At 45.6% G+C, this 27,492-nt stretch overlaps 1 protein-coding gene across 1 annotated transcript in view; it reads left to right on the top strand.

Moving 5' to 3' along the window:
• The window catches only part of LOC115553628 (eukaryotic translation initiation factor 3 subunit H), a 51,791-nt gene that overhangs the window by 10,869 nt on the left and 13,430 nt on the right, over positions 1–27,492 (top strand). Inside the window, exons 3-4 of the mRNA XM_030370059.1 lie at positions 18,515–18,682; positions 25,889–25,988. Of these exons, the coding sequence (XP_030225919.1) occupies positions 18,515–18,682; positions 25,889–25,988 (268 nt within the window). The remainder of the gene's footprint in view (positions 1–18,514; positions 18,683–25,888; positions 25,989–27,492) is intronic.

Here is a 27,492-nt window from a genome sequence, read left to right as displayed (position 1 = left end):
GATTATTGAACATGGCAGGATCAACTCAGCGACATGAAGCCAGATGTGGATTCTGCAGCGGTAGAGACTGGGTTCTTACGCTTTAGTTATTCCAGGAGTGGAATGCTGGCTCATCCAAAAACAAGACCCAAACTCTGGGACTTTACTTCGACCGGAGAGGGACAAAATAAAAGATCATGCTTTACTTTTGGCAACTGGTGAGGAACAAAATATCAATTTTGGGAGGTTTCCACCTGTTACATTGGTAATGAGTCCCCCTTTCCAAATAAGTTACTGTAAGGTCAACACAAGGTTTCAGATTTTAAGCAGTAGTGTCAGGGTCTGATGTTACGTTTTTTTACCTGCTTATACGCCTGAACATTGACGGAAGCTTGCAATGCATTTACCTGTTCCCCTATCTGACTCTGTTGGACACGTAACTGGAGGGCATTTCACAGTGGTTTAAGCGACACCTTGGAAAGGGTTTGTCCTCAACATTACAATACCGTAGCAAATCTTTGGCTTTCATTCCAAAAGAAGTTTGTGCACAGAATCGCAATAAGAATTCAAGCCCAGTAAGAAAATTGGGGTCCAGTTGGGATTTCCGGCTGGTAAAAAATGTGCGCGATAATGATGATGGGCACTGGTACAGAGAGTTGTGCTTTATTTTGGTTCATTTTGGCAGCGGCCAAATAACTTTATTTTTTTTACTGCTTTTTTATTTTTATAGTCAAATAAACAATTATTTATCGCTCCATTTTGACCCTGCGACTATTATAATTGGTTGTTCCAATATGTTTGTGCAGACGTTATTAGTGTTTTGAGTATAAATTAGTCTGCGTACTACAATGCACTTACTAAATGGTCTTCGGCAGATTCGGTTGAAGGAAGTCCTTTTGACAAATCATATTGGTATCGGATGCTATAGTAAATGAAGAGGAGAAAATGGCTTGACCGCCCTTTTTAGCAAGACCAACTGTCCTCAATGAGCTGGTTCTCATCGGACACGGTCGACCGGTCAGTGTGTGAGCAAAAGTGAGGCAAAAAATACAAATGCACTTTGACTAGTGGCTAGATAAACGCTTTTTAAACGCAGTCAATGTACTGTATACCAACTGCTTGGCCACGGTTTCAAACGACACTGTGTCCATCTATGGAGTCCTCTATGGCACTAGAGTGGAAGGTTTCTGATTGGATGACGGAAATGGAAAGGGCAATGGCTATGTGTAATCACCTCAACGCAGTAAGTTGCAGATGGCGCAATTCTGTTCCCTGTGTACCCTTTAGCCCGCCAAAATAACACCACACATTTTAAAGATGAACTGAACTGAAATTTGAAGTTTAGTTTATATAACATGTATTGTCTGCCTTCTCATTGGTACAAAAACTAAAATTGTCTGAACTTGCTAAAAGGGATAAAATTGTACGGTGATATTGTTGTTTATGTTACGGGTGCCGCCATGTTGGTGTTCAACAATCAGCTACGCAACTGGCATGGTAACCTACTTCTACTCTGTGGCTCTAGCAGCCATAGCAGGGAATGAGTCGGACTCTGAGGCTTGCTGAAATGGCTGAGGTTCGCCAACTAGCTGATTGCTGATGTAGAGGGAGTTACACTCGAAGAAATAGTTTCATAGTAAGATGTATCTATGCAATATCCATCTGTGTAATATCCATCAACATCCACCAGAAAGTAAACCTCCAACATCCACCTAAAGTAAACGTGACACTCGTGAATCCGCCTTGCATCTATGCACATCCGCAGGTGTATCTCCCAGCGTTTTTTGTAATTGGGAAAAGTTGAGCTGACCGTTTATTCAACCCAAAAAAAAGCTGGCAGCATTTTTTGTCCTAAAAGCACCGAAAGCTGGCAGCGTTTTTTTGTCTGCCATTGTTTCTTGTTTTGACAGTTGAGTTTCCTTCGTGACGAAGTGTCAATGTTCCGCTTGAGATTGGTCAGTTGCCAAAAAGACGCCTGACGTCGACCGCTTTCTTCCTGAAAGTTGAACTTTTTTCAACGCTCCGTATGGCAGAAAAAAACGCTGGGAGAGGCGTTTAAAAAAAAACTGCCCCGACTTTTTCCAGAAACAGTCTGCTCCATAGGAATATAATGTAAAACCAGCGCTGGCAGATTTAAAAAAACACTAGATGTGAACACGGCCCAACATGTCTTTCAGGCCCCGTCCACACAGAGCACATTTCTTTTGGTGAAACTGTCTTTAATAACTATGTTATTAGGCAGATAATAAACCATGTTCTTGTTGTTCCTGACCATCCCTGGAAGAAGGGATCCCCTACACTGCGTTTCTTCTCAAGATTTCTTCCTTGCTGATTCAAGGGAGTTTTTTCTTGCCCGTGTGGGGGCATGGGTAAAGGGGGGTGTCACAAATATTTGGCCTGTTAAAGCCCTTTGAGACTGTAATGGTGATTAAGGGCTATATAAATAAAATTGAATTGAATTGTTCTCTAATAGGTCCATGGTTCCAGGGTGGTTTCAAATAGGGCTGGGATAAATGATTATTATTTTTTTAAACGATTAATCTAGCGATTCGATTTAGATTATCGATTATCTCCCCATTAATTGACTAATAGCAATTTATACATGTTGATTTACATATCTGAAAGAAAAAAAACATGAATTCCTTAACATTCTAATGCATGTTTTTTGCCTTAAAATTCCAAAATAAAAGTGCAAAGTAATGCATTCTTAGAAGTCAGAGGTAGCATTCAATAAAACCTTAAAGCCTTGAGGCCTTGAAACCACAAAGGCCTTCCGTCCTTCCTGAACCAACAGAATTGAAGATTTATGAAAACACAGGCCTATTTTCCTTGAGAAAAAGTGCATTTTTTAATTCCTTATTCACATAAACATAACAAAGTATAGTAATGCACTCAGCCACTCACCTTTGTCTTAAACTCAGAATTCAAAAATAAAATTCTAGTCGGTGTACAAGAGCCAAATATGCATTCTGATGTCTAGCATTCAATATAAAAATAAAAAGGTCACCCAGCCACCCTTTCTTAGAGCTATTGAAAGAATACAGTAACTTTTGTAAACTTGGGGGGTTTAAGCTAATATATAAATGTGCTTTTCCTACAAAAAATTTATAATAAATATTCAGAATTCAACATTTATGTTTTTTATGAACTTCAATGTTTTGCAAAGACGACGTATCACGGAATCGTATCGTTTTACATTAAAGAATTCCCATACTTTAGAGGAACTAGTGTGTGGAGCCTTGCACTTATGAAAGTCTGAGGAGCCACTCGCGTTGTTACTACGCTACGGCGCCGCCATCTTTGTTTTTGGTTTTTCGAATCGACGCGCATTTTTCGCGTCAATGTAATTTATGCGTTGACGCGTTGTCCCAGCCTTAGTTTCAAATAAAACCGGACCTATGCGGATTCGTGTGGAAGCCTGAAGCGACGTTAGAGTTGCGTTGAAAGTTAGTTTTTTTTTTTGCATTATTTTTGTAGCTTTAAATACAGCCCCTGGTCAATTTAAATACAAACTGTACATTAAAAAGTATTTCTACTCAATCGAAAAGGTTTAACAACTGCAATCTCCTCCTTGACTTGATTGTTTGTATACAGCGCGCAGGCTGGATGCGCGCAGGCTGGATGCGCTCCACTTTTTTGTGTGGAGACCAAGCGCCTTGAATATGTAGGTACTACAGAGTTTGAACAGCTCAATGCGCTTTCGCAATGAGTCCGTCTTTACGGAGATATTCCTGAAACGCATCTACGGAAAACGGAGGGAGAAAGATCATTTTCGCCTTGTTACTTGTGGTTGCTATTTATGGGGCGCTCCAGCGCCTCGCTCGGACGTCCCTTAGAGAGAGCATGGCCACTTCCAAAACCTCTCTCTCGCCGCACAGCATCCGAAATGCCGTATGCATGGTTATGCAACCTAATCCCACCATTAGATGGTCAAGGTTGACCGGGACCTCTCGGCAGCAGACCGATTCCATGGCAGTGTCATGCTCCGGCAGCACCCACACGCACACCAGTCACACCAACATGATCCGAAGGTGGATCTGGAGCCTGAAATTGATCCCTCTCCACCGGGTGGTAGTCGGACACAACGCGTAACCAGCCATATTAAAATGTGGTTAGAAGACGTTTGCTAGTCTGCAGCAACGACCTAGTCCTACCATGCCAGTGACGTCATTGAAAATGTCGGCGCTCTAATACTAACAGACGTATTTACGCAATTATTTTTTTGTCTTTTTTATAATGGTCATAACTAACACGTTATCGTTGTTGATTATTTCAGTTCAGTGCATCTTTAAAAATTCGCCCATTTGAAGGCACTCGCCAGAGATGAGGATAATTGCTGTGATTTAAGCCCAGAACTCTCGGGTGTTTGGCCGTGTGTTGTGGTTTTTCGTCAGCATACGTTCTCTTGCTATTCCCTCGCTCTCCCTGGCCTTGTTGGATGCGGTTCCTGTTCTGCGTTAGTCGCTGGCCGGAGCCCAATTCCCCGGTCGACCTCAAGGACGAGGTGCTGCTCCACACTAGCTGAGCCTCCCTTTTGATTCGTTTTTATTTATTTGCCTCCCCTAGCTAAGTCATTCATTCAACTTCAATTAACATTATGGTGTGATGCTGTAGCCTTTTCTGCCTCCCCCCCCTCCCCAACACCAACAAAAGCAGCCAGTTGAGCTGAAGGTGTACTATGGAAAGGGCAGGCATGTTTCCCTTTGTCCTCTTTGCGGTCCAAGCCACTGTCACATATACCGCAGTGCTAAAGTATGCAGGCTAACACCCCCACCCCCCCCCTCCCCCCTACTCTTGGCTGAGTGTGTATTCAGTGACGCTGCATAATCTGCAGATTGATATTCCTCAAAAGCTCCCCAGTGCTGGGCAGTGACCACAGTCGCCTCCGACTCTGATGCGCTAGAAGGACCCAGTGGGCGTGCTGCTGGGTCCACCTGCCACTGTTGTCTTTGTGGACTGTCCTGTTCGGGTTTGGTTGAAACTGGCTCATGTGTTCTTATGGATATCTGTATTTCTTTTTTGTGTGTGCTTGTTGCACACCGCTTTATTCACCTTTTTTTTTTTACCGGCTAGAGACAGATTCCCTCTCACTTTCCAGATGTGTTTTGAGGTTGTGGCCATGGTGCAAGTGTCTGTATGACATGAACACGTTTTTAATGATTTTCCCTCAAGTGTGTCCATGTTATATGGACGTCCGTGCGGCGTCCATTGCTATGCTGCCTTTCCGTCAACAGGTGCCAGTGTGGAGCCGCTATTGCAGCTCTGGCCATTCCTAGAAAAATAGAAAGGAGGGGAAAGAGAGCGAGAGAGGGGGTGAGAATATAGAAAAGGGAGAACGGGGGAAGCAGCCCCTTGATGATGAACCTTGGCCAAAACCCCAAGCCGCCTCCACCACCTCCGTCCTTGCATACATTGTGTCCTTCTTGTGTGGCCAGGAAGTGAATAGTGAAATATGCGCTGCTGTCGAAAGGCCTTCATTCTCCAAACACGCGGAACAATCGGAAACCCTCCAGCAGAGTGTGTTGATGACGTTTAGCTGTGCACCCCCTGTGGTTTCAGCACATGTAAAAAGATGGCCAGGGAAGCTGGTTTTAAAGGGTTACCACATCACACTCCGCCTATGATTGGCAACGTGCACTTTGACGTGCCAGTTGATTTTTAGAAAGTAGGATTAGGGTAATTGAGCATTTAGGGAAAGTGCTCTGTAAAACAATGGCTGTGCATCATCAACTTAGGAAAAATGACTTTGCTCTTCATGAGGGAAAATGACTTTGCTCTTCATCATCCCCAACGAAAAAACCGTTGGATGATTAAGTAGTCCCCATGGTTTATTCCAGTATGCTGAACACTTCACCAGGTGAATCTCTGCTTGCTATGCAATCACTGGGCCCTTTTATTCTTCATAATGTCACAGAGGACCGAGATCAAATCGGTTGTACTACAGAGTTGGGACACACGAAAGCGGAAGGATATGGTCTGCTTATATTCTCTCCTGTCGATTTGCTCCTTGTTACTTCGAACAGGGATTAGAATTGGCCGTTGATGAATATGTGCATTCATTAAGCAGAATATCGAACGGAGAAAGGGAAATATTTCAGAGCTTATTACCGTTTTGCTTATTACCGTCATCCCTGGTGGTAGATAACTAGCCAGTTCTCTGAAAGTACTACTTGTGAAAACTGAAGGAGCAATTAGCATTTAAAAAGTCCAAAATAAAGGCTTTTGGTTTGGTACCTTTTTTTTTTTTTTACTTTACTTTGGTTGTACCTTTTAGAATTTAGTCTTGTGTTTAGTTACAGGCTGTGTACACCTTACAAATTTATTCTTATTTCTAAAAACTTTCAAATTTTATCTCCCCAATTGAATGTGTGTACCGTCTTTTTTTTTTGCCACTTAAGCCCTGTAATAGCAATATTTATAAAGGTGCAATGATTCAGTTTGCCTCGAAAAGTGAATTGGGGGGGTTCCACAGCATCCCCCCACAATGTCCATTGCAGGTTGTGCCCAGATTACTCATTGTCACTGTGAGACTTGCCACCTGGCTTTGAAATATCTCTCCGGGAACAAGCATGGTTCTCAAAACCTACATTAACCAATGGAGCCTCTTTATCCCAATTTAAGTTCCGGGGTGTGACATTTACTAAATGAGTGCCCTTATTGGCTGAAAGACATGACACTAGGGCATGTGATGGGATACTCTGACAGAAGGGGCTTAGTGTGGCGGATCGCTAAGCATTTCAAGTGTTTTTAAAATGGAAGAAAGCCCTAAAACATGTCCTTTGATGCAGCTAACACTCCTAATGAGAGGCATTGATTTCGCCGAATGACACCCTCTCTTTTTTAGGTTGACATCTTGTGTTTTGTTTCACTCCCGCCGAGTCGACTAGACACACAACCGCTTACCGTTTGAATTGGAATTACTTACCGACCAATTAGTCACAGCACTTGGGGGTAAATATGATGGAGTAAACTTTGGATCAAGCGCAGGCTGTTTTGTGTGCCATCAGCTGATTGGCCAGGGCTTCCCCGGCCTGCTATTTTAAGTTGGTCCGACATGTTGGCCTCAGGAACATTGTTTTGCTGCTGCGGGTGGGCTGTGTTCATGGACGTGTTGCCACTCGCCCCTGACGTCTCTTGGTGATCCCATTTTTAAATGGGATCATATGGAGTGGGCTCTCCGTGTCTACGTACAGCACTTTAACATGCACACGCATTTGAAAAGGCACCATCCAGGTGTTACTATCACCGTTGCTGTGAAAAAAAGAAAACGAGCTGTGCAAACCCAGCTCACACTATTTCAAAAACCCCTGGCTGGGAATTCAGAAATGCAAATGCCATAACCAAGTTTATTGGTGTTTTCATTGCTGCTTATCTACGGGTTGAGAAACAAGCAGTTTTTTTTAAAATGTCCCCTTAACTATTAACCGTACTGTGGCTTAAAAACCGAGGTACGTACCGAACCGTGACTTTTGTGAACCGTTACACCCTTAGCTCTGGTGCACCTTGAACAAAATGAACCAAGCCGAATGAAGGGCAAAAAACGTGGGTGCTTACAAACCTCTGCATTTCGCCAGCTTGTCTTGGACGACATGGACACACTGCTTTGTTCATGGCCGCACCACAAATCGAACCAATCTTCCAGGCTGCTTGTGCTTCCACTGCCTTGTGGAGGCATGACTCACAAACCTCTGCCTTCATTAAACACAGTGTCGCATTGGACAAAATATGTGACTAGTCCTGGTGTGACGACAGCCACTCCCACCCTGGTCTCCACAGGTGGCACACAGGGTACTTGAATAGGCCCCAACTCCAGCGTGATGTAATTAGACGGGCCCCGTGCTGACAAGTCATCTTCGCTAAACCCAAGCGATGACCCCCACTTGGGTTCTCTCCTCCCGGAGTCCCTTGGCCCGTTCTTCTCTTGTTGCTCTGTCTCTCTCCGTTTCTGTCACTGTCTCGCCGTGACCCTGGGGTCTGGTGGATGACTTGTTGTGGCGGCGGTGACATTTTGAAGAAACTGTTAAGTCTCTGGAATATATGTCCCGCGTCCTCATTGTGGACTGTGTGTGGGCGCGCTGGGTCACGGAGCAATATATGGCCGGGGTTTCAGCTATATCCTTTGGCCCTTCTCCATCACTTAAATGGCCCTGATTTATTAATGGCCCTTGACACATCCACGGAATATTGTCCTCCCGAAGAGTTTAGTGGATTGCATTCTCTGCGCCTTCCTCATTTCACCCTTTCTCTCCCCCTCTCCCCCTCCCCCCCTTTCCCCCCTCCTCCCTCCCTGCACCCCAACCCCCCCCACTCTGCACTGGAAGGCCTCATCATTTATGAGCCAGCAGGCGTGCTTTGTGATGTAAAACAGACCAGGTAGAGAAATGGACTCCAAGCCGGTGTCTATCCGATACAGTCAAACCCGTTTCTATAGGTTGTATTATATGCAATTAAACTGATTCTGACAGTGGATTAAAGCGTGGGGGTGGGGGAAACCTGTGTGAAACCATCGTCTACTGGCCAGTGTGGGCTACCCAGTGAAAGGTTCTGCAGATTCTACCACCCTGCGCGAGCCGTCTATCCTTCGGTGGAATGAGAGGTTCGGTGTTGCGAGCCGCTGGCTTTTTTAATTGTCGACCCTAGCAGACATATTCACGTTGGGATAATTGAAGTCAGGAGGATACAAAAATACGACTGGCGTGCTTTTAAATTCACATTCAAGCTGCAAGCGGTGCATGGTCCATGTATGATCTGGTTGCCTCACTACCTCCGTGATGAGGTCTTCCCCAGAGGTGACCCTCAATGGATTACTCTGCCGTGGCCCAAATGTACAATTGATCGTTTCCTTTTTTTTTTTCTTTTTTTTTTTTACAACAACCACTGTTTTTCTGGCTGCTGCTAATTAGAAAATCCCTTGACAGCCCTACCCAGATGGATTTCATACTTCATTTTCTTGTTTCCCGTGTGTGTGTGTGTGCGCAGTTTATTATTTTTTTTAAAACTAAACTTTTTTTTATTTTAATTAGTGCTGTCAAGCGATTAAAATATTTAATCGCATTAATGTCATAGTTAACTCACGATTAATCGCAAATCTTTTTTCTATGCTAAATATCCCTTGATTTCTTTGTCCCATTTATTGTTTTCATTTTAATGCTCCTATCAACATGGAGAAGTGCATCGGCTTGCCTTGTGCAAACTGTTTTTTTATTGATTGAACATTGGCATATACTGATCAAAACAGGACGGTGTGTGTGTGTGTGTGCATGCTGTCAGATAAACGCGTTATTAACGCAAACCAAATTTAACGGCGTTACATTTTTTATCGCGCGATTAACGCAATTATTTTATAAAAAAAAAAAAATATATATTTTTTTTTCTTTGGCTCAAAACAAAGAAGCAGTAGCCTGACTGCTATGTTCAAATGACATTTGTTCAAAGCAGTCGTTTAATTGCACTATAGGCTCTTTTTTTGTATCGTCCTGTTTTGATCAGTGTATATTTATATGTTATAAAATAAAAAATCATTTGCACAAGGCAAGCCGATGCACTTCACCATGTTGATAAGAGAATTAAAATGAGAAGAATTATGGGACAAGAAAATCAAGGGATATTTAGCATATAAAAATAATTCGCGATTAATTAGAGTTAACTATGACATTAATGCGATTAATCACGATTAAATATTTTAATCGCTTGACAGCTCTAATGTATGTATGTATGTATGTATGTATGTATGTATGTATGTATGTATAGCCATATGTATGCATTGCCATGCGTGGGGTGCTTTACTGTGCCGGTGTGATTATATCCCCCCTCATCCCTTTAAAAAGTTGTTTGATAGCAGGCATGCCCAGCATGCTGAAACAACGTGGCTGGTTACCATCGCTACTTTTCAGTCCAGCGTTCTTCCATTCATCCTTATTGTCCTGTTGACAATTCCTCCAGCAGGGGGGATGTGGGGCACACAGTGTAGGTGGGTGTTTGTGTGCGACTGGATCTGTTTACACACGTGCATGCTGGGCAGGCGGTAAGCCTCCTGCAGGGCTTGCTTAACTAAGAGTAATTGCTCCTAATCCACGTGCCAGGTGGAACACGGAGTGACACGGGGTGTGTGCACACACAACACGTGTGGGGGTGCAAATAGCTTCGCACAAACACTCGCCCCTCACCATCACAGTGGTGAGAATTAGCCCTGGGCCTGACTGCAAACTCGATAAGGCCATTTACTCCCCGACAACACACACATTTATCACTGCTGACACGCACACTGAGACACTCACGCGCACAGTAAGACACACACTCTCACTCTCACACACACTAAGACACTCTCGCACACGGAGATGCACTAACACACACACACAGCATTTGACCTTGACCACTAGCCGGGAGAATTGCTGTGTCCCCAATTCCTTTTGGAAAAGGAAAATAAAAAAAAAGTGCATTTATGCCGGTGGCCTTCAGGATGTCAAGGGAGATTGGTGTGTGTGTGTGTGTGTGGGTGTGCGCGCTTGTGAAGAGACGGTGCAATTGTGTGTGTGGAGGACATGCTTAATTACTCATCAGCTTCTCATCTCCACTGACATTCACCCGCCACACTCGCATCTGCCCTGGAGGCCGCTCTTCTGACAGTGATCCTGGCTCGCTCACTGTCGACCGCACACACGACTGAATCAAATGCCCTGCTACAAGACGGTCAGATACGTGTCCACCGTTAGCTCGTTTTCTTGCCCCAGTCATTGCCTTTCCTTTTTTTCTCCCTCCATTTCTCCTCTCCTTCTCTCTGAAGTTGTCTTTTCCATTTGCGTGGCATGTATATGGCGTGCATGCTACTCCTATGCCAATGGTGCAAACTCACTCCACACTCAACTTTGCCAATAAGTGTGTGTGTGGTTAATATCTCTAGTTTACAAGTAAACACCTATTCCAAACAACTTGAATAAACGTCTTAACCGACACAGCCTGTGGTGCGGTGGAGCACCATCACACGATCTTCTCCAGCGGTCTTGGACACACACAGAGCGGCGCCTGGGAGCCGTCCAGCTCTCCTCGCCAGAGTACATTTGCTGACTCGTCCCTTTCCCATGGTGGATGTGCATTATATTGCGATTTTTCTTTATACCGGTATTTTCGCAGAGGCAGAAAAGTGAGTAAAAACAAGTATTGAGCGCCTGGCATAGGTGGCCAGATGAGCTGCCCCGTCTTAGCTCCGGCTCTAATTGGGTTATTGTGTAGTGCCAGTGGGACAAAAGGAGCCACGCTCCCGGCTGTGACGCTCCCCAGGGGGCTGGCACCGTGTTGATGGTGTCTCGTCTAGCCCTGGATGTGCAGCTGGATGCTGTACGGCAGGAGGGGAAAGGCGGCATGTTCTCGGGCTCTTTCCCTTTCTCTCGCTCGCTAGCTCACTCACTCTTAGACACTACGTCATGCCATCTCCGGAATGACGAAAGTGACAAACGTCTGTTTCACAAAAGGACTGGGCGAACCAGGTGCTTGTTGGATCTTGGCACCATCTGCTTTGGAGACATGGTGGCATATGAAGGTGTTCCTAAACGGATGCCTACACTGTCTTTTCTCACCTGCGGTTGAGGAAACCCATTTGCCTTGGTCCACATTTTGAAAATTTTGATGGTTTTCGACAAAGCATGGTAACCTTCAAGTGGAAACGAGAAGGTTCAATGTTGCTTCCATTTTTCGACTTTATTTTTGTAGATGAAGTACACAATTGGGTGTGATGGGGACACAAAATGACAGACATAAATTGGTTGCCAGGAGATGAAGGTTTTTGGAGTATTTCACTTTGTTCATGCTTAGATGGACTACACCGATACATATCTGAAGTTCTATACGTATTTGAGTTAATACTAACATCGGGATGATTCACCTGCCATGTCTTTAAGGTGTAACGTCCAAGATATTGGCTGAAAACAAATAATGAAAACAAAAAGTAAAAATGCATAATTATCAACCGAATGTGAAGAAATAAGTTTTGTCGTCATGCCAAAGACGCTCGTTTAGCTTTCATATTTTTTTAAATGAGGCCTCAACTTTGTACGTGAAGAGGCAATTTCCGTCACGGCTGCGTCCAGCCTGCCCTGGATCCAACATGAGAGGACGTAAAGGCAGTGCTGCCTCGGGCGTAGTCTAACCTCTTGTCAGTCAAGTTGAACACGATGCAACTTCAACACAAACACACTAATTGAAAAACCCCTGTAGAAACCTCAGTCATGGAAAACACTTTCATATCCAATTGTCTGCTCCATGGGACGGTTTCAGATTTATGTGAGTCCAGCAATGGTTGTACTACTTTTGAATGCAGAACACTCGTCCCTTTGCTCTGAGTGGAAGCGATAACGTAAAACACAAAGCATCAAACCCTTTCAAGTTTCGAAAAAATACAAAAAAATAATTGTATGCAGTAGGTAAGTAGACAAAAATCATTACCATGTTAATCAGGCTTATCAAGGGCATTATGGCCTTGTTCAATTAATATAAATCATGATATTAATTCGCATACGCTCTTCTGTGTTATTGCAGTGCAGTAAGGGGTTAAGAAAATGTCATCTTAACACTCTGGAGACCAGTTTCCTTGACAACAGATGAAATATTTTTCATTGTATTATTGGCATGCCCTTAAAAAAATTCAGAATTTCCCACTTTGCTATGGTTGGCGGCCATAAACCTGATTGAACAATTCAGAAAAAAATCTGCATCTTTTTCTGACTTTGCTCGTCAGATGTATGAAACGCCCTATGGATGTACTGAAATTCATGCAGTGATGATCCGGACACACCCTCATGAACACAGCTAAGACGCATGTGTAGGGATCCTTCAGATTCTCCACGGGTCCGGTCCGAGCAAGAGGACTTTGAATGCAGCCGTCGGAGGCAATCCCCTCGATTCGTCCCATCGTTGATCTCTCCTTGGCCATCGCCTCTTCGGTGTCCTTAAAAAATGGCGAGATAACCCACACTGCTGTCAACGCTGAGCACCAGTGGCGTGCAATGTGTCGGCATTAGTAATATGAGACCGGCCGGCTGGTCCCCATCGCTCACAGGTAATGGCTTCGTGGTGGAGCTTTTCCCAGGGAGACAAATAAGCCGGTGTTGACCTTGGAGAAGACCCTATTGGACGAGGCGGTAAACATCCACTGTGGCGTCCGGTTTGGACTCCCCGCGGTCGCTCTTTGAGATGTCATGGTCTGAATCCGGGTAAGCCGGAGTAGGTGACACACGGGATGAAGAGAAAAATGTAAATAGGATGGAGAAGGAGAGGAAAGTATTGCAGGACCAAGCCCCTGCTGTAATGCTTAGTTTGTTTCACGGGTTTCAGCACCCACCTACGTCCCTAACCCCACTCACCCGACTATATTTACTATATTGTCAGTTGGAGTACGGCTCCCGAATGAGGGAGGCACTTAACATTTTGTTCGAGTAACCTTTTCTGCAACAATAACATAACAATGTGTTTGGCTCTTTTTATTTTATTTTGAGCTAACCAAGTTGAACTGTTGTTGAGCTTCTAGTCGAGTTGGCAAACATCTCTGGCTGATATACACTCTTCACCGTTTTATTAAATTATGCAGCCGCTAAACTCTGCACTTGACATGGGGAAATGAGCGCGCAATTTGTGTACTTGGGCATCACTGTGGAAGAGGCTGTGAACATCAGAAAGAAAATCTTTGGTTGACTTAAATTCGAAACTTATTCATCGACCAATAAATTGTTCGCTGCCGGTAAAGAGAATTTGATTAGGCCTAAGTGCACTCTACCTGGTGGCCTAAATATAAGGGATGTGTGGAGGAAGTTAACAGGTTTGTGATCCGTTGCTGGTCAGTGCGACTCTGTTACGGCAGAGTTTCGCTGTAAAGCGGGTAGCAGACCCAACGGCTCGGCATAGCAGAAGGGACAGCTCGCGTCGGGAGACTCGACTGTAGTTCTTGTTTTGGTGTTGACTATAACACGCTGCAATGGATGCTGCTGTGATGCATGCCATGGTGCCAGTTCAAATCCAGCTCGACTCGAGGGCTATCAAACACACAACACACAAGATGACGGAACATCCTAAAGCAGACATGAGCGATTACTTAATGATTACAGTTTAAAGATGATTAGCCAATTGTATGGTTGATTGTATAAGATGTGATAAGAAAATTATCTGGGAAAAGTTGACATTGTTTTTCATCCCTTTAACAAACTTTTGATTTTTTACATACTATCAAAGGAGAGGAGATGTTCAGTAAGTAAACCAAGCGGTATCAATAAGGTTGAAAGTGGTGAACAACATAGATTTTCTCCCATCACTACACCCGGACTGGTTCTGGGAGTCCAACAGGGTAGACTCATTAGATGTCCGGCCATGGGGTTCAAGTTGTTTCATAGGCCAGGCGTCGGGGTCCGCATTAACCTGGGGGTGTAAATGGAAAATTAGGGGCATCTGGTCCAACCTCCAATGATGGTTCAATAAGACCCTTTCTGGTGTGTGTGTGTGTGTGTGTGTGATCTTCTTGCGTGTGTGTGTTGGGTAATCTTCTTGCGTGTGTGTGTTGGGTAATCTTCTTGCAAAGTGCCCTAGAGAAACGCAGGTCATGTCACCACTTAAGAGCCTCCTGCATACAAGGAATGAGGCCTGCGTCTTCTGACCCGACTACGTCTCTACGCCTGAGAAAGACAACCGTTATCCAAGGCCTTAGTTCGGACAATGGAGGCGGGATTTCATCCTCTTGCCTTTAGCTGAAACCTGGCTCTCAGGTCTTGGCATATAAACACCGTCCCTTCAACGACCCACCCCATACAGACTTCCATATTCCTGCACATTCTTAAAACAATACCAAGGAGAGTAGTTCAACATCTCTAATACTTACCCTTACCATTTGCAATATGAGCCATACGCAAATAGTGCGAACCATCACTCCGCAACCCCCTTTATCCCGGTAGGGTACCTGGGCTTCACGCTGCTTTCGGCTGCCTAGTGCATTAAAAGTAGCACACACTCACACACGTTACAACAAACTGTCAGCTACTAGCCGCCCCGCGGGACCATGTTTCTAAGTGCCGTGGCAGGGGGGTCAGCGAAAGGGGAGGGGGGGCAAGACCATTCCAATCGGTTAAATGGAGTCCCTTTTTTGCTCGTTTTTTAATCTCCCTGATGGGTTCGCAACAAGACACCTTGCTGAAAACGAAATGCATATTGGAGCTTTTGCAAGCTTCTTGGTCCTTTCCTCCGTTTTGTAGTTAGTCATGTATTAGGACTGTGAAACAATTCAAAGTAAGAGTAAGCTATTTAATCACACGTCAGCCTTGTGATTAATTGTGAGTAAAAAACATTATTTTTGTGTGACTGTGTGGGGGGTTAAATCAAAATGTATTTGAGGTGGTAGGAAAACGAAAGAACAGTGACTTATTATTTAACCGATGAATGCATAAATGAGCACCGTAGTGTGAAAGGCAGGCCCATTTCAAAGAATTGTTTTACAATAAATCTATCACCTACTCTGTAACACGGGCTACAAGTCTTTTTTGTAGCCTAGATGGGTATTCAGTCAGCTGCTGACAGAACTCCAACCAGTTCATTGACTCTACTCTTTCCCTTCTGGTGGAATAAAAATGAGGAAATGCAATTTCAAAACAAGGTCAACAGAATGCAACCACAGTCCGGTGGGACCTATGCTTTAGGTGTACTGTGATTGAATTGTGTAACTGTTGACGCCCCTCAAGTTTGTCTGTGTGCGTCAAGTAGAGTGCCATGTTGTAAAACTGACCGGAAATCAAATCAAGGAAAGAAAAATAGCAACCTCACTCCTTGACTCGGCTTCTCTCTTAAGACGTATTCCAGCAGCGTTGGAACAAACCCTTGTAATCACCATAGCCTTTGTGAAACACTTATCAGTGTGTCTTTTTATTAGACGTAGGCATGACGCTGGCTCACTGTCGTTGTCTGTGGTCTCCAGGATCCTCTCCTCTCCCTTTTGTCTCTCTTCCGCCTCCTCCCTCTGTCTTCCTGTCTATTCTTTGACTTTCAGGCACTTGACTTTTGAAAATTGCATTTTCACCGTTTATATCTTGTGTGTTTTGAAACCCTTCCCGTCAGCTCGCCTCTCCTCCACGGCCACAGTGTAAGCGATGGACATCTGGGCGGGGCGCCAGTGGCTTGTGTCGCGGGATGAAAGGGGTGGCTGGGTGCAGGGGCCAGTGAGTCAGGAGAGCGAGGGGATGTGAGCGACCGAGGGAGGGAGTGAATGACTGCCTGACCCTTTTTCGTTTTGGAGAAGATGAGCTTGAAAGTTTGACGCTTGGCCGTGTCAGAGGGTGCAGTGGCTTGGCTCTATGTGCCGGCTCCAACAACCTCCCCCTCCCCTCCCTGTTCTGAAGAGGACCCTGCTGGCTTTGTCATTCTCCACCGGCACTCTGGGTGTCTGGGAGTGTGCTCGCGGTGGGCCCCTGGGAAGAACCTCGCTCGCACTCTCTCTGAACCCCTCCTCCTATAGTCTCGCTTACACCTCGATGCTTCTGCGTTTCCGCTATAGCACCATTTCCATCCCTGAGATTTTTGTCCTGCCGTTAAGTACAACGCCACAGCCGCACACAATACCTTCATAAAACACCTCCAGTGCTACACATCAATTCCGAGAGAAGTCCCACTTCTACGACTACTATGAATCTAACACGATGACCTCGTAAATCTCCCCAACTACACTTAATAGTTACTGCACACTTGACACTACATGAAAAAGCAGCTGCTACTACTACTACACACGAGTCCCGACTACCAATACGACTACTACTTCAAAACCTACCTGTCTCCCCCGTCCACAAGCACCCGCACTTTGGCTACAACTTTGTTTTCACTTTAGTTTGCGCCGACCACATTCATCACACACAGAGAGGGCCAGATTCTGGTCTGGTAATAGCCAGGCTAGTACACCAGGGAAGATGTGCAGGATTCCATCGCTGGAGGTCTTGGTTCTCTGTGGATGCAGTCTCTCCTCCTCCTCCCCGCTCTGCCATCTCCAACCCTCCAGCCTATCAAAGCAGACCGGCGCCCTGCTCCCAGCAGGGGGACTGTTGTGATGGTTCTCCCCCACCGAGGTGTGCACACGGCTTGGGTTTCGGCCCAGGGCAAGGGCTGGAGGCTTCAGAGGGCAGGTGGGGAAGGGTTTGTGTCCATCGCACTGAACAAAAACACCGGGCTCTCAGGTTGGTTCCCGTAAAACCCTTTGGAAGGGATCAGAAGTAGATTTTAAGATATTTGAAGATATCTCTTGCCTCCCTCCGACACGTAACCTGTCACCCACGCAGGGGAAGGCAGGAAACGCCGCCTCCTGTGAATAAATATCGCCACTTTTGCCCGTATTACCCATATCACCTTCCCACATCTATTCGTGATATATTTATATCTGCCTGTACTTTATCTCTCGGCGCTACTTTTTTCAGGTAGCCCCCCCCCCCCCCCCCCCATCTATTTCTCCTCCTCCCTGTGCGTTTCATTTTCCCACTTTTTTTAAATTCTTCTCTCTACTGCAAGATGGGGTTGCTGCCGGAGACCTCTCTGGGCTCGCTCTGCTGTCCTGTAACTTCTTACCCTCCCTCCCCCCCTCCCTGACAGAAGGCAGGGCCATTCGGCACAGAGCAGAGGTCTTGGGGTTGTAGTGGGGTGGGTAGGGAAGGCACAGCTGGCCAATCCCACCCTGATTTATAAAAGTCCCCTTGCCAGGCTGTTCTCAGACGCCATCCCTCTCCCCTCCCCATTCTGCCCGCCCGCCCGCTCTTGGCTGTTACTTACCGCCAGCTGAGACAGGGCTGTTTGTATTTCTCCTGGCGGTGCGTAATGAAACAGCTCTGCTCCGTAATGTATCTCAGACGCTCCCCCAATAGCCGATGTCTGTCTTTGTATCCACCCCGGCGCCCACTCTCGCACTCTGTGTGTTAACTGTCGAAAGGGAGCTGAAGCAATGCCGGTTTGGAGGATGTATATTTATAAAAGCCCCGCTGCTGTTGCTGCTGCCGACCCCTCCTAATGTTACAAGATGCAGCCTGTGTGTTTTTGTTGTTTATTTTTGTTCCCGGCCCGCTTTAGAGTTTCTTTAAGCATACTCCTTTTGCTGAAAGTATATCCCCCCCCCGGATTGCTGATGTTTTGCACCTTTTTGCCTTTTCTCCCGGCCTCTGCCAACAATATCGCACCGTAAAAATATGAAACCCGATTTTTAGCATTGGTGGTTCTGACGGCTGAATTTACCGGGCAGGTTGTGGCTCAGGAGGTAGCGGATTTGCTGGTAACCGGAAGGTTACCCTCAGCAAGACCCCTAACCCTAAATCATCTGACGAGCTGGCTGTCGTCTTGCATGGCTGACACCACCGTCGATGTGTGAATGTTTGCATGAATGGGTGAATATTAGGCAGAATTGTTACGCGCTTCAAGTGGCCAGTGGTTAGAAAAGCGCTGTATAATGTAATCCATTTCCCATATTGCATCGTAACATTTTTACTGGTTGTTCTTAACTGTATTCCTCACTCTTCGTCTCTGTTTTTAACCCGTGCAGTCCAGTATCAGATGGAGATGATGCGATCCCTGCGCCACGTCAACATCGACCATCTGCACGTGGGCTGGTACCAGTCCACCTTCTACGGCTCCTTCGTCAGCCGCGCGCTGCTCGACTCCCAGTTCAGCTACCAGCACGCCATCGAGGAGTCTGTGGTGCTCATCTACGGTAAGAGACAAAAAAAACAACACTAGCTGCACTTTAAAACTAGTTAAAAAACTGTTTTTATTCCAGGATAGGATAATCAGCTGCATGTACTTCAACGCACATTTCCTAAACAAACACAAGAAAAACCTTTGGATGTTAAACGCATATTTTCTACACAAACACAAGAAACTTACTTGGATGCTCAACACACATTTTCTGCACATTTGAAACACACTTTTTCTACAACACGAGAAAAGCATTTTGATGATGAACGTACAACTTCTGCACAAACGCAAGGAACGCATTTTGATGGTCAACGTGCATTTTCTTTACAAACATAAACATATTTTGATCCTAAACGCATCGTCCACAAACACAAAGAGCTCTGAGTTGGCAGCGCTCATTTGGCAGCACGTAGCCCACCAACTTAGCATCGGGAGACCGCATCGCCGTCAGGTTAGTGACGCACGCGGCAGCTGGCCTCGCACGCCACCCAAGTTCCCAACTTTGAGGCACTTGGGAGATTCAAAGTGAGGCTCGCCACCCCCCCCCCGCCATTATCACCTTTACTACCTCCACGGATAATGACACTTTACACAGCTACACTCATGACTCGGCATTAAAAAAAAAAATCCTTTCTTGGCGTTTCGACAGAAGAGAAATGTATCTGACCTTAGCTTACGCCGGAGGCACGGATGTGGATCAATGGGTCCCCGGAAAGGATGTTTCTCTGAGCAAATAGTCGATTTGCCGTCGCTTGTGTAAATCTTCCCCCTCACCCCCCTGCATAATTTCCAGGAGCACTGCGAACGCTGTGGGCCGCCCCCCACACATTATGTACACCTATCAGGACGCGCCATCGAGCCGTTTACTAATGACGGCTCCCAACGCAGAGAAGGTCCAAGTTGGAGCTCATTTCCAGAGCCGTGTCAAGATGGAGAATGATCCGCTCAGTCGTTACAATCACACTAGAGGAACATGGATTCGAGTTAAGGCCCCAAACAGAAGTGACCGTCGAGAAACGTTGCTCCAAACTCCCAAATGTTGCAGCTTATGGCTCGGCTTCTGTCAAAATGACTATTAAATTCATTGACACTGCTGTGCTAAAAAAATAAGGATGTGGTGTCTAATACCCAATCACGCCGATAATAAAGTCATACGCACTCAACATAATCAGAGTATCTTTGAGTAGGACGGTCATCAATGAGTCACGCCATGCCTCAGTTTGTTCCCTTGGGGATTTATGGTTCAATGTTATGAAAATGTAGGAGGACTTGTGTGTAACTGTGTATAACAAAACAATGGAAAGATGCTGAGACAAACCACGAGGCTCGTTTAAAGAAGTGTGTGCAGGTTTTACTTCAGGTCTTGTCCTGTGCTTTGACAAGATGGATGGGGCTGCCATGTGCGCCAAGGTTTAGCGCAGTTCAACAACAAAAGACAACATACAGCCGTGACAGCACAGAACGTATGATGTCCCTGGTGGGAGTGCTCTAATTGAATCCAAGAGACACACTTGGGCTCTAGTTAAGAACAGATTTGAACGTATGGGGGTGCTTCAAATTATCATTCAACTAAAAAGCTGCATTGTGCAAACTTTCAATGAAATTGTACCGCAGCACTAGCGCTATTCAAGAGCATTAAAAGGGGGGTGACAGTGCGCAGCGTTAAGACTGAGTTGACGTGCAATCTGTTTAATAAAGGAATGCAAGCTCTATCGTGATTAGCATCTTGCTATCTCAGCAACATGTATGCAGTACTAGACACAAAGTACAGAATCTGATGGATCGCTTATCTGAAAATGTAAATGACTAAATGATTACTTGAAATTCAAAACACATGTAACGTGTTATTCGATTTTACAAAGTTGGCCGAATCATCCCAACCTCTGGTTAAATCATGCCTGATGAAAGACCTGGACTTTAAACGTTAATTATTTTGTGAAGTCCAATTTCAGGTCAGTGCTCAGAGACTCACTGACTTGAAAGGGGAGTCTGTCATTAAAGTGAACCCATATGTTTATCTGCTCTCCCCACACCCAGGGAGCCGGCATCCACAAGTATCAAAGAGCTGCGAGAATTGCTTTTAAACTGCACGTCGTTGAACTCCCTGCCAAGTGTCCTGACCCCCCCCCCCCCCCCCCAAACTCCCCAACGGCTAACCCTCCACTGTAGGACCGCTTGGCCTTATCGTTTCATGTTGCTCCGACCGTTCCCTTCCATGAGAGGGCCGGGGCACTTCTCCATCGGCTTAAGAGTTATGGACCCCTGTGATCGGGTCTCTCGGAGCCGTAGGACGGCCCTCCAGTCCGTCACTCTGACCGCTCAGCGGACCGGTCCGGCGTTCATCTTTAAAAGAGCGCCTGTTAACGCTGATCAATAAGGCAGCCCCTTAATGGATCTCAGGGACACGCAGGAATTGACGTTATCTCAGTTGGAAGACTGAGCGAGAAGGAATTGACATTATCTCCGACTGAAGACTGAGTGGAAAAGGAATAGATTTTTTTTATTTTCTCGCGCTCACTTCGTCATGGGCTCGCCGGTCATTTTACTGATATGAATCGATCAATCAGGAGGCCCGCCGGCGAGCCAATGGTCTCCTCCTGTTTACATCTAAGGATCAGGAGAGTGGATTGTTAATCCGATGGGTCGGTCAGGGTTGCCATGACAACGGTTATGTTATGAGTGGTTCAACAGTTGAAATGACTCCATTGGAAGCAGTGAGTGCTCACTTGTGGTGACATTAAGAAACCCATTCCCCGCATACAACACGGATAACTAGGGTGCTGCGCAATGCTAAGTACTATTTTTAGAATGTTCAACACACAATAAGTGCGTACCTTACGTGCCAGGACGTACAACATACAATGTGCGTGCATTAAGTGCCAGGACGTACAACATACATTCAGTATGTCAATTGTATGTTGGGGGGTTTTGGGGGTAAGGGGGGAGGCTATTCAGAGTCTAGGTGAGGTCTGAATAAGAGTTAAATGACCACAATATTGTGGACCTCTGGCAGAAGCCACTGCAGACATGCATATTCCTGTAGTGATCTGCAAAGTGGCCAGGGTCCTTTCATACATGTGAAGCCTACACGCGGCTGCCTGATCCCAGTCCCACTCAATTTGCTGCGTCGGCATGGTAAAACATGATTTGCAAGCATATATAAAGGGCTTACGGAATATTGCAGTGACTGCGACAGATGGGTGCTCATATGCAGAACAGTACCTCAAAGTAAAACGGGAGGCACCGCAGAAGATTTGGAGATTGGTAGGAGGAAGGGAAGTCTCCTCACCCACATCACTGCAAACACTTCTAACAAGTGATAAGTTAGTAGTAGTAAGTTAAGGTTCAACATTGCGCAATAATTAGAGAAGAGATATTGTACTTTATTAATCCCAGATGTCAAACATAAGGAATAGGCGGCACTGGCAAAGGAAGCAGAGCGGGTTGACTGCCAATCGGAAGGTTGCTAGTTCGATCCCCGGCTCCTCCATGAGTGTTGAGGTGTCCCGGAGCAAGACGCCTCACCCTAACTGCTCCCGACGAGCTGGCTGTCGCCTTGCATGGCTGACACTGCAGAGCCAGACTGTTCTTATTATGAAGCTCTGGGAGCAGAAGGTCCTGAGACTGGGTGGCAGTAGACTGGTTTTACTTTTGTGCCCAACCATGGCGAAATATTTCATTGCAGCCTCCAAGTACATCCCAGCCCGCTCACTATTCAAATGACTTCTATTCAAACCGCGGATGGGAAAGGGGTCTGCGGGACAGACATCAGCTCAAAGACCCTTATTTTGCTGAAGTCTTTGTTTGTTTCTTTTTTTATATTCCAAACAAATGCAACAATGCTTTTCTTCAGCTTTCAATTTTGTCTTTTAATAAAGAAATGCACTTCTTTAACGCAGAGCCCAGTACGGGTTGACTACATACAGGTTCTGTTGGGCATACTAAACCAAAATTGGTTCTAACATAATGTTCATTTTACGGAGACGAAATAGCTGCTTACGAAAGTTAAATAGTCCTATATTTGGTTCTTGCTCACACAGAAGACGTAAGCAGTATGTAAACAGTAGGCGTCAAACATAACAATATTAGGCAAGATTCATAGCCCCGTGAACCCCGAGTCGCACTGTAACCTTTCGAAGAACCCTCGTACTCTGGGGGCTTTCGAAAAACGTCTATCCATAGTCACGGTGGGTAGTCCTTATGTTGACAAGATTTGATCGAAAAAATATGAACCAAGGCATAGCCAGTTCAATCAAATATAACATGGTTGCCTGTTCATGTTTTTGTTAAATTACAAAAGAAAAGAATGAAATGTCTCTAACTGGGTGTGATTAGACTTTGTTAGAACATCGAGTCAGAATTAACCCGATACGTGACCAATCAACGGCGGATGATAAAAAAGCGAATCCTGTTGCGTAATCATTTAGATAATGTCAACAACACTTTCAATAGTCATAAGAGCGTCTCGACAGCACCCAAAGGAGTGACGAGATTGACCCAAACCATGCTACACACTCAATGCACACAAACTTTGTCCAACACCAGAGGGAATTTCCAAAATGTCAACCACAAGGGATGATTCCTCTCGTTGTAATGAGATGTCCTTGTGGAGATAGTGCCAATACTTGGTAAAACACATCTCCTGGAAGCATTCTCCGAGAGCCAATTTTTCCAGTAGCCTACCATGTAAGCCAGGGGTCAGCAAACTTTTCCAGTTTGACATTTTCTCGCTAATGAGTGCGTCTTAAGCAACAATATATTAAATATGAAGCTGAATTATGACACAGCGACCAAAACAATTCCAGAAAACCTGGAATTTGGTTGTTATACTTGCAACATGGGCTTACAAATTATAATGACATATGTCCCATCTTAAAATATATAAAAATATTTTCTTCTCTATTACTCACAACATAGGTTTAAAACTATTAATTGATCCCATCTCAGAACACTGGTTTCTGGAACTAATCTAAGCATATTTGCACTGGGAGGAAATGCCCAAAACAGAATAAAGGGCAAAAAAAAATTGGTAGTAATGATTATGCTGCTGCATTTTGCTGTGATTTTTTTTAATAATACAATTAAAAAATACGTTTATTTTTTTCATTTATTTTTCAAGTGTGGCAATGATTACGCTGCCCCGTGCCAGTGGTGGCACACGTGCCTAGGGATGCCGAGCCCTAATGTAGGCTTTATGCTAACAATCCCCCCCCCACTGTGCAAACAATTTAAGTTCCATCGACTCGCCACACACCCTCTGAGCCAGCCAGGCTTGGTGTAATTAGTTTAGCCTTACTTGAAAAGCAGTCCTCAGTGGCAGCCTTTCTAAACTAGCTTCCGTCTAATAAACCTAAGCAAGTATTGGCGTATTAATGGGAAAGAAGGATTTTCCCTCGATCTCGTAAGATTTACAGTGATCCATGCACAGGGTTTCAAACTACCCCTAATGGTTGATATACCGCCTTGCTCACTGTTTCTTTGAAGGCTTGATGAGGCTTATCATGTCACCCAGGCACATCCATTTTATATGCAGGTGTTCCATCAAGGAAAAAGTCATTTACTAAATTTTCCCTTTGTGTCCTGCCATCGTCCTGGCTAAGGAGGTTTGATACCTCTGTCGTCAACACTCCCAGGAAGACAATTGGGACTCTGCGGCGGGAAGTTTTGATTGGCGGAGCGGTGCCAGTGCGTATCTAATGCGTGGGCGGGCCAACGTATTGGAGGGATGGGGGGGCAGTGATTCAATGCTAGTGGGGCTGCACTCGGACTGTTCTGAGACCTGTGCCTAATGAGAACGTCAGTGTTCTGGAGCCGGCCGTGTTAATTAAAACAACTGAATTTATTTCAGTTAATTTTAGATGGGCTAGACTAGTATTAGGCTGGTATTTTTAGTGTACCTGAATTCTTTTTTTGATCCATTGTCATTGTAGATATGTTCACCTCCATCGCTCAGACACGGGGACAGAGACAGACCATACATCCAATTGCAGAGAACAATTTTTTTTTATCTATCTACATAATAGAGAACTTTTTGATGGAGCTTTGGTAATTAATTTCAGTTGGCGCACGAGGGAGAATTGGACTGGTGGCAGTTGTTCCATTATGATAGCTGTCGTTGTTATTGACCGTCTCCTATCCTTTTTCTCCCGGGTTCCAAGGAGGAATCATAATTCATTCCAAGAAGTTCATCCATCCAGTCTGGATGTAGGCCCTCGGTTTCTTCATTGTTCTGATTGCGGTCTGCGAGCTCTGAGACCAGCCATACAATCCGAGTCCAAAACATGATGAATTGGAACCGAATGCTGTTAAACCAACGCTGTTAGAACAGAAAAATAATCGATGCTACTTCTTTTTGGGTTTCGGAACTTAAAGTGCAAGTGAACCCTGTTTCGGCTCAGAGTCAAACATCGATTTGTGCCGACGGTTCTTAGGGGGAACATGTTGTCCCATTTGTAAGACCGACGGTGACTTTGGGATACTTGATTGTTTTAAGGCGGGGCCTTCATTGTGTATTAGCGTTATCAATTATGGCGAGTGAAGTTGTACGTAGCAAACAAGTGTTAACGTCCACCACACTCCACTGTGGCGTTGGCGTACATCGTGAGGTGGACGCGAAACTATTTATATAGTGCCTTTAGTGCAAAAGCAATACATGCAATACATGGTTCTTAACATAGAATAAAAATGATTTTGGGTACCCCATCCTTTAAATCCATCTTAAAGAGATGGTTGATTTGAAATGCATGATTTATGCAAGGGACTGGTTCATAGTTCTTAAACAATACACTATAAAGTGTTGTATACAATAAAGCAGATCAGCGTGAAACCACAAGCCATCTCCTATATTATATCCAGATGCATCACGCCGGTCTACCGTTATTCACAACGACAAGAAAATAAAAGCCTGGCTGGCCACCAACATACCAAACGCATGTCTCCCATCGCTAGATAAGGCCACATTGCTGGATAAGCGCAGAGGTTTCCACAGAAACATAGACCTAGTGCACATGATCTAGTGAGTGTGTGTGACTCGTGTATCCTGGAGCAAGGTTACGGTTTGAATGTAAATGTAGTCTCACACATCCCCAGCTACCGTCATCATCGAATCATATCGAATGCATGTTGGTAGCTAAGCCGAGTTTGTGTGTCTGTGTGTGTCTAGTGACATTCCTTAACCTTTGATTTAAATGCCTCTTCCTCCCTCTCTCTCTCCGTTTCCTAGACCCTATTAAAACGGCGCAGGGCTCACTCTCCCTCAAGGCCTACAGGTTGACTCCAGAACTCATGGAAATCTGCAAGGAGAAAGACTTCACACCCGAAGCGTAAGAGACACACACACTCGCGCACGCACACAGGATATCCATGAACACACAACCCCACAGCCTGTGCACGTTCAAATGGCTCCTGCTTATTCAAAAGGATGCAAATGTATTTTGTATCTGCAGGGGTGGCAGTTGCAGATAGACGCAGAGGATGATTTATCAGCATGTCCTTGCCTCTCGCACAAATGTACCATGTTTACGTTCTACATGACCCCAGGTTTATTGTAATTGCTTTTAAATTACAGCTGAAAATGAACGTAATGAGGGAGGAAGGGGGGGAGGTTGTAGGTTGCTCCGAGTAATCCAAGAGCACAAATTAGCACAAACAACTGGGCCATTAACACACGCTTGCACACTCACTCGCACAATCACTCTTTTCTTTACTCACTCCTTTCTTCACTCAGTCACTCCTTCCTTCACTTACTCCGTCCTTCCTTCACTCCTTCACTCCTACTGTTGCGAGCCTCTGGCCCCTACTGTATCAAATTGCCATAAATTGAGAACTCCAGACGTGTAATTTGGAACCGCTTACAAGTTTCCATTCTATCCTTTTCAATTTCCTCCCCCCCCCCCCCCCCCCCCCCCCCCCCTCTCTCTGCTCACACGCAGACACACACACACATATTTTGGCCGGCCGGTCATTTATTTGAGCCAGTATGTTTTGGCCAGGAGGCAGGATGCTACTCGTTTCAGTTGCTTTCCATCAGTCCCCATGACGTGTACCGCTGGAGTCTGCGGCCGTCCGCGTGACAATCACATGATGGAGAACGGGCGGCCACCGCTGCTGGCCGCAGAACGCCAGCCAGCCAATCCTTAACCACCCTTCGTCCCCCCTTCTTTGACCGCCAGACAAGCAAATCTGAATATTGATGTTGATCTGTTTGTGGCGGTCAGGGATTTAATAAACTGAGATCTGTAAAAGCCCAGGCGGGTGAGATTGGTGAAGTACTCAGGTAACAATGAAAGGGGCCCGAGGGCGGCTTTCATGCGGCTTCTCGTGAATGCACCTCCGCTTTCCTTTTTCCTCCCTTCCTCTTTCATAAGAAAAAGAGCGAAATAATGAGCGTTGAATGGACGCATTTCTTTGAAGCGCGCTCTCGCCCACCGCCGCCGCGCCGCGCTCCTGCCGTTGGCAGCCAACGACGTCCGTCGCGTTACACGATCTGAGGCATCAAATTAGGACGGGCCTGTGGAGTCGACCATGGCGCTGCCCCTGCGGGGGACCCGACCCGGAACAGAGCGCCACGCTAAGTGTGCCGCCGCCGCCGCCGCCTATTATGCGTATGAGTGATGCGCTCCGCCCCCCGTTCTGGGCAGGCCTCCTTGTTTAGCCCGGCTAAACCCTTTGTGTGACGCTCAAGAGCCGCTATATCCGCAGCGTGTCGTGGGCGGGAGTTTTGTCGGCATGCATGACCGGCATTGTGGTTTTCTTTTTATTGTATGGATTTCTCCGTACAGTACTTGACGTTAGACTCTGACTCACTGCTGCTGGTCATGGGCTGAA

This window comes from Gadus morhua, chromosome 11 (assembly GCF_902167405.1).
Source record: "Gadus morhua chromosome 11, gadMor3.0, whole genome shotgun sequence".
Lineage (NCBI taxonomy): Eukaryota > Metazoa > Chordata > Actinopteri > Gadiformes > Gadidae > Gadus > Gadus morhua.
The sequence above is the reverse complement of the archived record's forward strand: the minus strand, read 5'-3'. Positions and strand labels throughout refer to the sequence as shown.